The following is a 14,261-nucleotide window of genomic DNA, read 5'->3' as shown; positions in this document are numbered from 1 at the left end:
AATCACATGACTTCCAGACCGGAAGTTATCCGGCCCCCCAATTTGCTGTACTTGTGGATTTTCATCTAACACTGTTCTCGAGATTAACAAAGGAAATTCAGAGAGATAATAGACGGACGACAGTAGGAATGTAAGGGTATGCAATTTGAAAACTATAACCCAATAATATAATAGTTAATATTTACATTTTGTTTTCCTGAAAGTTTGTTGTAAACATAACAAACTACGAATTAATATTATAAAAGACTAAGTGTCATTACCATTTCCAAATTAATGTAGGGATAGTTCTAGACAAAGAAAACATTTAACAGCGGTGAATTTATACCTCAATAAATAATTCTTATGTAATGTCATTTGTAATGTCGTGTAATGTCAATTTTGTCCCGGTATCCCGGGAAGCAGTTCACTTTTATCCCGCTATAAATGTCAATGCAGTTTATGATTGCTGTCAGTTTACGTTGATCCCTACAATAAATTTGTATTTTAGTCGTTTCCATGGGCATTTAATATACACGATGTCGTGTCGAAATCAATGTTCGAAAATACGCACTCGTGTCCTACGGCCGTACAGTACAGTACATGTGCGACTTTACCGGTTACTGGCCACATATGTTCGTGTTGTAAACGTTTCTGTCGGTTATGACGTTGAATATGCACGTCTTTCCTAGAAAAATCTGCAGATTTTTAATCACTTTACACAGACGTTACAAGCGTGTCATCGAATTTCTGTTTGCATGTCAACAGTAAAACCTCTGTCGCTGAGCGGTTTTTTTTCTTTCCAGAAAATACCTAGCATTATATAACAGCAGGGAAAAAATAAATGAAAATATCAAATAATAGGAGATTCTACTTTATAATTTGCTCTGTTTTATTTTCTGTTACAAAACAGTTCAAGGGTTAGGCCAGGAACACACATGCGTAAAATTGTGTGTCAGAAAACTGAATCAGAAATCAGCTTTCAGTTCAGTTTCTGTTATACGCTTTTATGCCAGAACATACATACGTAAAAATTCTGGCCAAATAGGAAACAACACTGCCACCAACAGTGCTAATTTTATTAATTTTTTCCTGTCATATAGGCTATCTATCCCTTTGCACCTTCCATTTTTTCTCTACTTCCTCTGCTATAATATAGAAAATTTAAATTAATAGACTTATATTCCGAATTCAAATAAAGAACGTGTGATCTAAATACTAAGCCTATAAATCGATTCTACTAGACCTACCTGTTATTTGAAATTTTGCACCTATAGACATCCATAAACGTTGTTTAAATGCAGTGTCTTTATACATGACACTGATGTGGTCGAACGGATTCGATAAACTCCTCTATTTCATTTATTTTTTTGTTTTTTCGAGACCGTCACAATTGTAATGTTAACCCTCATTGCCGCCATTGTTAGAATAAAAAGCACGTGTCTACTTTGACGTCACAGAAAAGACTTCTCTTTATTGGAGGAATTTTGGCGTAAAAAGTAGAGACATGCTCTACTCTATTTTCATTCTGTTTCAGCCAAAATTTCAGAAAAATTTTTACGTTTTCTGTTTTATGCTGAATTTTACGCATGTGTGTTCCTGGCCTTATTACGGTCACTGTTTTCACTTTTCTCCCATCCGGATAACTGAAAATGTAGATTTACGCCAGTTCTATTTAAGGTAAAATAATTGAATATTCATCAAATAGTTATAAATAACAGATTCAATTTAATTAAGGATAAAACTTCAGAAAATCTTGAAAAAAAAAATCATAGAAACAGGGTTTCAGAACGTTTAAACATCGTTTATTTAATTGAAAATAAATTTCGTGCAGAAATATTTACGAAATTTATCAACACAAAAACTAATTTAATTCCAATTTTAAAATTGATCTGTTGTGAAACCGTGTTGTATTGTCTTAGAAGTGTTGAACACAAGATCGTGTTAATAACAATCACATGGCTTTTTCCACCTTTATTTAGTTGAAGTTTAGTTGAAAAAGCCATGTGATTGTTATTAACACGATCTTGTGTTCAACACTCCAATTTTAAAACTTTATTTTTTAAATTAACTTTAAGTAAAACAATAAAAATACAACGAGGTAAAGTAATCTTTAAAGGTACTCTACAGGCCTACATAAAAATAAAAAATTCTTTGATTGTAATTATTATAAACGAAATGACTAACATAAAAGTAATCAGTAAAGTGTTTATTAAACATTTCAACGCGTTGCTCGTTATTTTATATTTACTGTATTAACGTAGACGTTATTTAAAAATATAGAGTTTAATTTGTTTAAACGAATTTTACGAGAGAAATTCTGTGGTCAAAGATGGCTTCGAACGTGAACATTTAAGGCAAAATTCGTGCAAAATTTTTTATCACAAACATCACATTTCTTAACACTTGTATCGGTAATTGACTCCTTATGTGTTTTTAAACGATTCTCTGATTTAAATGTCTTTTTGCAAATATTGCAACGATGTTTTCCTCCCGGGGGATGAGCGATCTTTCGATGAGTATCGAATTCGTCTTTCCTTGTAAATTTCTTTCTGCAAATGTTACAACAAAAATGAATCTGATAATTGTAATTATTTAGATGATGCTCCAAACAAGGTGCATTTACATAAGTCTCTTTACAGATATTACATTGATAAGGAGATTGCTTCGGATGTATTTTCGTACAAATAAATTTTAAATGGTATTTCAGTTCGTTTTCAGTTTCGTATTTTCTTCTACAATTAACGCAAGGATACGGTTTTTCTGCGTGAATAAGTTGATGCTTTAAGAAATTAGTTTTGTTATCAAACCCCTTTTCACATACCTCACAAACATAACGATAATTGTCTTGATTATGATAACTTTGGTGACATTTTAACAGGTATTCAGTTCGAAATCCTCTATTACACGTCTCACAAATAAACGGCGTTACGTCATAATGACTTTTCTGATGAAGAACTAAGTGGGATTTAGTTGTATATTCCTTATTACAAACATTACACTTTTCAATATGATTTTTCAAATGGGCTTTCAACATATTTTCGGTTTTGAATGGCTCGGTACAATATTTGCATACAAACATATCTTCGTGTTGAACAAAGCGATGCGTTACCAAAAGTTTTTTATATTTAAAACCTGTTTTACATATGTCACAAACGTACTTATTTCTGTCGATGTGATAGTATTTGTGTCGTGTCAAATAGCGTTTAATTTTAAACTTTTTGTCACATATATCACAAGAATACTTGTATTCATCTGTGTGCAGTTCGACGTGCTCTTTTAATCAGAATTGCGTTTAAAACGTTTCTTACATACCTCACAAGAATAATTAAACTTGTTGCTATGAATGACTTTATGATGTAGCAAATATCGTTTTGTTTTAAAACGTTTGTTACATATCTCACAGGAATAGTCATGTCGATCACTATGAATTTTATAATGTATTTTCAAACATCTTTTCGTTTTGTAGCACTTACTACAAATATCGCATTTGAAAGGACGGTCTTTCCTATGAGTTTCTTCATGAACTTTCAAACGACATTCGAATCTAAATTCTTTCTTACATATCTTACAACGATGAAGTATGTGTTTTTTCTTGTGTCTCTCTAAACGATACTTCGACCAAAGGCGTTTATTACAAATATCACATTGAGGCAGTTTTCGTCCAGTATTAGACTTTTTACGATTTTTTGGAGGCGACTTTGCACGAACTTCTCTATTATCAATTTCGATTTGGTTTTCGGTGTTGTGTTCTTTCATGTGTCTTCGCAAGATAAATTGCCACGAAAACTTCTGATCGCAAGTTGAGCAGCCAAATGGTTTCTTTCCAATATGGAAGAACAAGTGCGTTTTTAATATTTCCTTATTTATAAATGTCTGTTTACAAAAATAACAGGTGAATTTTTGTTTAGAATGAGATGCAAGCATAACCCTGAAGTATTTCCTTTTAATCTTTTTTTGCACTTGATTGCATTTTCTAAAGGAAGGAACGTATTTCGTTTTCTTGATATTATTGTTAAAACGCTTCTCTCTATTCGAGTTGTGCGGATTATCGTATTCCTTTGTCTTTTCTTCTTGCTTAACTGAAAATTTTAAAAATAACACAATAAAGTACCATTATAACATTGGTAAAATTTTCTATTTTAATATATATAAGGCTCACGACAACGAGCCTTAAATGAGCCTTACGCAATTGGAATTTTCCGCTTTTTTTCGCCTAGATTTATAACGAAAGAGAACATGACTTCAAACTATCGAAGGATCTAGGAATTTGCGTATATTTAACAGCCCTTTCGATTGCTGATGGCCATTTTTGTGGTCATTTCGGAGACTTTAATCAAAAATATCGAGTATTTACAAAATAATAGCTTATATTTTAAATTTTAACGTATTATTGATCAACTGGATGTGACGTGACATGGAGTTTTGCGATTACTTTTAATCTCTTAATTAATACTAGCCTAATTATTTACAAATAAAATACTTATAAAATGATGTCTCGTTTTACTTCCCGGTTGTTATGTATATATAACAAGGGGAAGTATTGGAATCGTGTCAAATTTGACTCTCCCGGTTTGAAACCCTTTGTCTACCTTTACAGTACATAGATGATAGAATGTTTGTCTGTCTCTCTGTCATTAGTTTTTGATCGATCTGCACCAAATTTTTCATACTTATTCTCTGGGATACTGAAGTAAATTTGCGAATTATCAGGTGACTGTCAGATAAATATAGAACTATCATATAATCTATTTTATTATGAAGTTATCGATGACTGAAAAATACTTAGAAATCCCATAAATAAACTAGTAAAAACATAGTTAAAAAATAGAACACAGAGAAAACTTCTATATAAACGAAACTTTTGAAAGTTGTGGCATAAAAATACTGGAGGGAGATTTGACAGTAAGACTTAGCATGTGTATAAAGTGTACATTACACAGACTACAACTACAAGCGAATGCCACCATGAAAATAAATTGGAAAAATGCTTCGAGACTTAAAGTCGTTAGACCTACATTATTTTGGCTGAACATCAGAACATCTTTGAGCAGTATATGCAAAGAAAGTTCGAGGCACAAAGTAAAGATCGTAGCCTTTTTCTGTGGCAATGCTTCTTTTCTCGATTTATTATCATGGCGACATTGCTTCATCCGAAACTTCCTATAGTTGTAGACTATGTAATGTGCACTTTATACACATGTTCAGTCTTACTGCCAAATCTGCTTACACGTGGCTTGAGAGTAATATACTGTACGTTTTTGCTGAGAATTACTTTCTCAATCCGATTTCAGCAGTTTTCCTTTTCTAGTTGCAACACTTTTTCTGTACTTAATAAGGATGGGGAAAAGATAAAGGTATAATAATAAATTGCAAAAAAATTGCAAACGATTTGAATCATGCAATTTTTCATCGAGTATGAATCATGCATGCAAGTTTCATACTCGATTGTTGAAACTTGCATGCAGCTATTTCAGATGAACTCGTACATCCATATAAACTCTAATTTAAAAAAAAAAAAAATCGCTTTAAAAAATAAAATTGTAACATATTACAGTACTTACTTTTGATGTTCACTTGATTCCTGTATAAGTTTTCGTCCAGAGTGAAGAATTCGTTTTTGACAGGATAAACAGTTATAGCCTATATAAACAATACAAAAATGTATTATACAAAAAAACTACTATAAATTAATAAATCATAAACCTGTTGTTTTGTGATTTTAGATATATTAAAAGTAATTATGACTCAGATATTATGTAGATATTCATTAAGATCTTCGAAAAATTAACAATTATATTTGCCTTTTCTTTCAATAATACAGGCGAATTAATATGTGTGAAATGTTTAGAAATTTGTTTTACTTACCTTTAAACCTTCGTATTCATCTGGGAGACAAACTCGTTTACAATCTTCAGTTTTTACTTTAAAATTCAATCTTTTCAAAACAACTTTACATTCTGATTTTATGTCATATTTGGTATCATATTTCTCCTCTTTTATTCCCTTTTTCTTACAATCTGTATTGAAATTTAACAGTGAATTAATCAGAGATCGATCGAACATATTTAAAAAATTTTCTTTCTCTACTACACACAATTTAAAGTATTTATAAAATGTGTTACATTAGTCACTTGGAGTGATAAACCCTTACCTGAGATAACCTCTGTAGTTATATAAATCAAATACTATAATATAATATAAAGGTTAGAAGCGCGAAATAATTTAATAATCTTAATGTATGATCTTATCCTGAGCTTACCTGCTACTTTATTATCTTTTATAACGAAATTATTCCCATTAAAGTCAAAATTAATAAATCATTTGTTACGTTTTTATCGTATATTTTTAAATTCTACTTTTATTTATTTTAGTTGAATTAAATTAATTTTTAATTTTCTGTTCTAAGAGAATTTAAACAATTTTTCTTTTAAGAGTGAGAAGGAAACAGTGTTTGTAACATTTCCTGTTTTATAAAAAGATAACTTAATTGCTTTTCCTGTGATTAATTGCCGAATAAAATATAAATAACCGAGAATTACTTATCAATTTGTTTTAAAAGTTATTTCTTTCTTTGCAAGGATTAAAAATGAAGGTGTGTATTTTGCTTGTTTTAGGAGTGATCGCGTGCAACTTAAATTGCACCAATGGCTTTAGAAAGAAGAGAGATTTTGATGCCTATTGTAGTGAGTATGGGAGGTTTTCTATTTAATCCTCAAATTTTAAATATAGAGTAGGGTGGGGCGAAATGAAACACTGTCATCGAGCAATCGGTTTTTATGCGCATGTGAGACAATGGTTTCTATTGCGATGCCAGTGTTTTTAATGTCGGCCATTTTTATAAGGCTTCTATTCACGCATTGGCTTCGTTATGGCTTATACCCTTTGAATCTTCGGTTAATGTTACCTATGGTTCCAAAATGGCGGCTCGTCTCTGATTCCAGCAAATAGAAGAAGGGAAACAGTGTGGACACACGTTCTAATCTAACTTAACCTATTCTAATAAATTATTACCAACAAAATTATTAGAATAGGTTAGGCATAAACAGACAGATTTATTTGTCACTGCCGCTGTTTGCCTCACTCTCCTTCACCTCACATACGATAAATCCTGGTATTTGGATATCCCCAATTCGGCAATCTCACAATACCATCCCACACAATAGGCCATAATAGAAGGCATATTCTTATAATTATTGCAGATAAAAATATTGGCTAAGTGCATTGTTTGAAATTTTTAATGTTTGGCATACTTATCATATGCACCCTAAATTATTCTCGTTGTGGAAAAAATAAAACATTTTCAAAGTTTGGATACGGAAAAGTACACTAAACTTCTATTTTTCAGGACTTGACGAATCGTTTAGAAGAATTATTTGGAATTGTATAGAGGATAATTTGCCCTTTGATGAAAGACAAACAGTTAGCTTATTTTTAGTATAACTAAATAAAATTTTAAGTTATTAATATTCAAATAAAATTTGCCAGTATATAGGTATTGCCCGATGCTATGATGTCGATAGTTTTGTCGACGTCTTGAATAAAAAGTGTGGCAAAACGTTAAATGAGGTAAATGTAATTAGAAAAATAAATTGATACACCAGCCTTTACAATTATCAAAATTTAACAAATATAATTTCTATTTCGTAGATTATAGCAATGGTTGCACCGTATCTGGACTGTTTGGAAGAATTCAATATGACTGACTGGGGTAAACTCGTAAGTCGAAAATAAAAATAATTACGAAATTTTATTTCAATTTCAAATTAAATTAAGTGCAATATTTATTTTTATTTTTAATATTTAGTCTGTAGATTTCGATGTGGTTGCTCAATGTGTCGAAAACAAACTTCGATAGAAAAAGAATAGATGATTCGTCGCTGATTACTTTAACCAATGTTGAGCCACGGATTTTTTAAAATTGAATATGTGTAATCAATTCTTACAAAATTTAAATAAATAGTTTTGTATTATAAATTATTCATCACAATATATTCGAGTGAAAATACAATAACTATAACATTAGTTGGCGAATTATAATTATGTTCTCCGTCATATATGGAAGACATTATTTAAGAGAAGTTAAAAAAAAAATCGAAAGTAGAGAAAACGAAAAGAAATTATGAAGCAATTTTAAAATTAACCTGCAACGTACAGGTTAATTCATCCAAAACCGATAGAATTAATGCGAAACTAATACGAACAGAAAACGAACTGTGCCTTATAATACACACAATATGAACTCTATACATAAAATATTTGCAAATTTTCTATTCAAATATTACCATTTCTATTTATGTAACTACTTATTTACTTATATTTATGTTTTAACTATTCTTCTAATCACTAGAAATGTATTTTTATAGCATTAAAATGTATGAAACCTCTTACCTATTTCACCGTTATAACCGTAATGACTCCAAATATTGGAACCGTTTGTGTCATTTGTAGAAACACATTTTCCATAAATATTTACCTGAAATGATAGAAAAATTTCTTTAAATGATCAGACGAACGATCTTTATGGAAAAATAAATAAAAACTATTTAATTTGAACATAAAATTTCGTTTAATGTCTGAATTTATTTAAAACATGAGCTTACTAATGCGTTAGGTTTATTATCTTGATTGTTCAGTTATACAAATTCATTGACATTATTATATGTCTGATACTATATAAATGTTTAAGCGGCAGTTTGTTAGGAATCAAGTTTAAAAATCAAGCAACGATTGCTTAACTTTTCCGGCAACATTTAAAATAGTGATGTAACGAATAGTGTATTCGGCTCAGGCCGAATACCGAATATTCGGTCAGGAGCGTGGCCGAATGGCCGAATATTCGGCCAAACTATTTGGCTTGATTAACGCACATACGAAAATTGGCACGCAAACCATATTATGGCAAGGGTCGCGCATTCTCCTCTCTATTGGCCCGCTGTCACTACGATTTTTCCTTCCAGTAGGTCTAAATTATTTAAATTAATTAAATTATAATTATTAAAGTTAATATGAGATGGAGTCTAGCGTCTACCTCTAGTGCCAAATTGGTTTATAATTTATGTAATAGCCGTAAATAGCCCAATATGATTCGGCAGTTGTTGGTATTTAGATGTAAGTTATAACTTATAAGTTATTTTATTTACAATCGATCTTTTTAACTCTTTAATTAAGCACTAAAATTTTGTTTTTACTGCGTATTTGTAGACTGAACAGTACCCTAAGGATATACAGTACTTTAGTAGGGACGTATGGTCTAGTTTCTCCCCAGTTGTGGAACAGTTCAAATATATTATTAGGGGTTTCTATTTGTGAAGTTTTGTGATATTTTGTTGCTATCGTTTTTGTCAATATTTTTAAAATTAACATGATTTCAAATGTTATCTTTTGTATATAATGAGAAATGCTCATTCTTTGCTTTATTTATAAAATAAATTATATATTAGTTACTCATCTTCTAGAAATAGATAAATAATTCTTTCATTAAATACGATAAGTTTTAATAAAACTTTTCGTAAATCATTTTAAAATATCGTGAAAAATATTAAAATATACGCGAATACGAACATAACGTAATTAACTATACAATAACATTAATGCCCGATACATTCTAACCTACACGCCATCAATGCCATAAGATATCGGGCTAGATAAAGGCTATAATATTATTTAATTACGAAATAATTTAATAGAGTTAGATGCTATTTCTTACTAACCTTAATAATGATAATTTAATGTTCAGCATTAATAAAAGTTACCAAAATGATTAATTTTTAATGATTATTTACTGTATAAAAACAGTTTTGTTATTTCTTACTCCTGTTCTTAGGTATTCGGTATTCGGCCGAATAGCAAAAAATAGGCCGAATAGGCCGAATACCGGTAGTAACCGAATATTCGTTACATCATTAATTTAAAACCGTATATGACGCCGTCTCGTGCTATTTTATTTTAAAAACTTTGTACATTTTTAAATATTATAAAATAGCGAAAAGAATAATTTTGAGTGAAGAGATGGTTATATATATATATAAACATTGTAGCTGCTAATAACGAGTAAAATCGTCATTAAGTCTGACCCTACTCGGAATATGACAAAAGACTTACTTCCTTTTAACTTCCCATCCCCTTGACCTTTGGCCACCAATATATAAGGAAATAAATTCCTCAATTACACAAACCTCCCTGCAAAATTTCGGAAAATTTTGTCAAAAAGCACGAGAGTTATTAAGCTCAAAAGAAAGTGAACAAAATCGTGCCGCTCCCCACACACACTAACATTCATACATACAGAAGAAACCCCCGAATTTGGTCAACCGAGGAGGTCATTTTTTGACCGATAGCCATACTTTTTCTCTGTTATATATAACAGAGCAGGGAAAGTAATAAATTATATCACTCTTCTGATTTATAGTATATTTCTAATATTAATTAAATCGTTTTTCTGTAAAACAACGCCCCTTTAAAATAACCAAAACTTTGGAATGGATTACATTAAATTCTTTGTCAAGTATTTTTTCTACTAAATTCATGTCATGTAAAACTAATACAGATGATCCATTTATACTTCTTGCTTTTAACTATTTAATTGTATTTAGTTGTTTGTAATTTGAATAAGTTTCAGCTATGTATTACAATGAATATGGTTTTTATTTAACCGATTGTGTACAATGTACGATGTATTTAATATTTACAACCAACGGACTTCAAACTGTTAATAAAAGAAAAGTGTGATGTACAACGGCAAGACACTACCAATTTGAGGTGGAGAACATATAATTTAAATTAAATAAGTTAAAAAATATGATTAAAACTTGCAGCCCGGCATTGTTACGATGTCACAATAAATAATTGCACATGCGATATACAACTGCAGACAATCCACTTGTGAATGGAGACCATTACACACAGAACTATAAAGTCATGATGACGTTTGCTAGCTGACCACATCATCACACATTAACAATTCCATTCTGTTTCAAGATGACTGAGGGGATTACCCGCTGAATTCCATTAACCTACTACTTTTAAAATGTTATTCTATTTCCTATTTTATATTTTAGCAGTTAAATTGTATTGTTTTCTTGTCCATAACACAAAACCGCATTCGTATAGAACAATACTTTTTACTCACCTCAACATCCTCATCGTCTCCATATTCTAAAGGTTCTGATTTAATACTTTTACAAAACTGCTCGTAATTCGTAGTAAATTCTTTCCTTTCATTCTTGAAAACAACTTCACACTTTTCTTTACTTTGTTCAGATGTAACATCAGAATGTTCTACTTCTGACTCTTCTTTTATCTTCATTTTGTAATTAACAATATTCTCGTTTGTCAGCAATCTGCATTCAATCAGAGAAACATTTTAAAACTCGAAATAAAATTTATTTTCGCACAAATAAACGAATAAAATTAATACAATTCTAATCACTTACCTTTTGTAGTTGAATACGTTCTCATTAATCAATATAAATTAATAAATACCACGATAATTTCCTCAAAATATAGAGCAAGTAACAAAGAAACACAAGTAAACTCACTGCTATTGTTAGTGGTGCACACCTCAAGGTTACGATAGAAAGTCGTGTGGTGCACGTCACGTGACAGTTTGCAAGTATAAAACAACGTGTTATATGGTAAACAAGTATTGTTCTTAAAACGCACCTGAACATGTTTACAGCAACTAAAAATGGTGTTTTTGATTTTATCCTTTATAGAATGCCAGACATTTTGTATAAATATTAAATTACGGGCGATTGTACTTTATACTCTGCGTTCTGTTTTACTCGTATTTTCTATTTGTCAGCGCCGGATTAAGCCTCTAGCGGGCCCTAGACAAAATTTAAATTGAGGCCCCATTTAAATAAGTTGCTTCTAAACAAATCTTAAATAATGTCACTTAAAATTTTTATTAATAATAGAGAATACAAACACTAATACAATAATAATTGTACAGAAAAAGTGTTTCTGATACAACGATAAACGTATATACAGTTGTCCCTTGATAATTCGACAGGTATGGGACCAAAGGGGTGTCGGACTACCAAAAGTGTCCGGATTACCGAAAGTGATTACATATTTGGCATTGTTTTGCTAGCAGTAGCCTACAATATTCCTATATTTTATGAGTAAAATGCTGCCTAGGTTAATATGGAAATGAAACACCCATTTCGGTTAACTAAAACATGTTATTAAAAGAAATATGGAAGCCAATAAATGTACATACAGTATATGTAGGCATAAATAATACAGTACGTACAGAACTGCTCATGGAAAACACAAGAAATGTGTGTCATCCTGTAAGAATTGGGTGGGGAGATTCATGCCGCAACATGCTTCTGTGCAAGCAGACACATAACGGGGACTACGGTGACCTTGACGGGAGGTATGTCAAACTACTGAGCATGTCGGATTACAAAACGTCGGATTATCAAGGGACAACTGTACTGTAATTTTATCCACTCGATAATCCGAAACAACACCGCTGTTGCGTACAGGTTTTGTGGTTTTTAAAGTGGTTTTTCAATTTGCTATATCTCGCTTAAAAATTGTAGTAGATATATTCTGTTTTCAGTTTTTTATCACGTACATATTACACTTTACGATTGTTACAAAATATTATGTATGTTTAAAAAAATTAATAAAATTTAAGATTTTAAAATATTTTAAAAAATCATTTTTTTTATAAATATTCCATTAATTTGTTACATACGTTACTTAGACATGTCTATTTTCTGTCAAATAAAAAAAACTGCAGCTTTCTAAATCAACGTAGAGAAATAATACGGCCTTTAGATTATAACGCCGATCGGCGTGGGGGTGGGGGTTTTTCTAAATCTAGGTACTGATCTAGGTTAATACACTTTTATTATTGATGATGTGTATTTGACTCTATTTATACGTTATTTATACTATTGTACTAATAGTAGACTATAATAAGCGATTATTACTTTATTATATTAACGACTAAACATGTATATCTTATGTATTACGGAAGTACCACCATAACCGGAAGTACTTTGTTTTTTGAAAGATTTATGGCTGAATGGTTAAAAAAACAAGCTTATTTGTTAAATAGAATAAATATATATAAAAATTTATTAAATTCATGCTAAAACTAGATAAGAATAACGATTTATAATTGTTTGTTTACGTTTGTAGCTGACAATGTAGCTCGAAGTTGGTGTAACTTTTTCCAAGAAAGTTCCCACCCCACAAACCCAAGTCGATGCGTATTGGTCAAAGGATAGTCATTTAGCTATAATATACCAATTAGAACTTAACGGGCATGCTAACTAGGATTTTATTGTCAAATGAACAGAAGAAGGGTCTCTCATAGACTTAACATGGAATGGAGGAGTTTTGTGCCTAAATTTAAAAATACGGGGTGGTAACAAATATCTTATTCGTTGAAACAGATTTAGTCTATGTAGATAAAAGCCAATCAGTGCTTAAATCGCCACCAACTAGTTAATTACGAAAAAAAATTGACACTTACTCCAACTGGAGTACTCCGCAACAGTTTAACGAAAACCAGTTACTCCAATAGCAGTACTCCGCAAACAACTAGTTAATCAGCCTTTAAAATATTTAAATTTTTCGTTTTTGGATTTTCATTCGAGAAAATTGATCAATCTAACTGTTTGAGAGTGTCTCTTTCTTTAGTAAGCATTGTTAAAGACAGACTTTCCTGTCCTATCGAATTTCTTAAATTAAATAATTTTTAACTCGTTTTAAAACAGAGAAAGATTCTGCACTGAAGCCGGGCCCCTCCGAATTACGGGCCCTAGACATTTGTCTAATTTGTCTATTGGATAATCCGGCCCTGCTATTTGTAAAGAGGTCAAGGGTGAATTTCTGCTTCCCTTCCTTCCGGGTAATCGTCAAATTTGTTAAGCCACTTTTATTTAAGATAAAATAAGGCTTTTCTTTTAAAAGTCGAGTTAAATTTAGGCATATCACTTTTATAATACTTTCAAAAAATATAAATGAAAGTTCATTAAATTATTAATCAAAGTTACTTACAAATATACTTTAATTTCTTCTGAGCCAAGTAACATCTGATGCCATGTATATACACTTCCCATACATATTATATGACATGAAAGTAGTTATTTTAACTGTAATAAAATGTATATCTTGTTTTCTTTCTGGTTAACGTAAAATCTTAGCCTTTCGTAATGATATTATTACGTAAGATAAAGAAACCTTATAAGAATAGCGCGTGTTATATACTCGTATATCTTTAAGTGTTATCTTTGTAATTTGTAGTCCACAAAAATTAG

General features: G+C 30.8%; 2 protein-coding genes across 3 annotated transcripts in view; one reads left to right on the top strand and one right to left on the bottom strand.

Annotated features, from left to right (window-relative positions):
• Positions 1-2,866: 2,866 nt before the first annotated feature.
• Positions 2,867-14,261, bottom strand: part of LOC136968803 (zinc finger protein 28-like) — a 74,060-nt gene continuing 62,665 nt past the window's right edge. For both annotated transcript variants that reach the window (XM_067262839.1, XM_067262838.1), the window contains exon 6: positions 2,867-3,990. In XM_067262839.1, coding sequence (XP_067118940.1) covers positions 3,256-3,990 — 735 coding nt within the window. In that variant the 3' untranslated portion in view covers positions 2,867-3,255. The remainder of the gene's footprint in view (positions 3,991-14,261) is intronic.
• Positions 6,566-7,953, top strand: LOC136968807 (uncharacterized). The gene is made up of 5 exons (XM_067262846.1): positions 6,566-6,662; positions 7,325-7,398; positions 7,465-7,545; positions 7,627-7,695; positions 7,784-7,953. Exons 1-5 carry the CDS (start codon positions 6,566-6,568, stop codon positions 7,832-7,834), a joined length of 372 nt encoding a protein of 123 aa, XP_067118947.1. The 3' UTR covers positions 7,835-7,953.

Source organism: Centruroides vittatus, unplaced genomic scaffold (genome assembly GCF_030686945.1).
Source record: "Centruroides vittatus isolate TY-2023 unplaced genomic scaffold, ASM3068694v2 contig_16, whole genome shotgun sequence".
NCBI classification, from domain to species: Eukaryota; Metazoa; Arthropoda; class Arachnida; order Scorpiones; family Buthidae; genus Centruroides; species Centruroides vittatus.
Note: the sequence above shows the minus strand (reverse complement) of the source record. Positions and strands in the feature narration are given on the sequence as shown.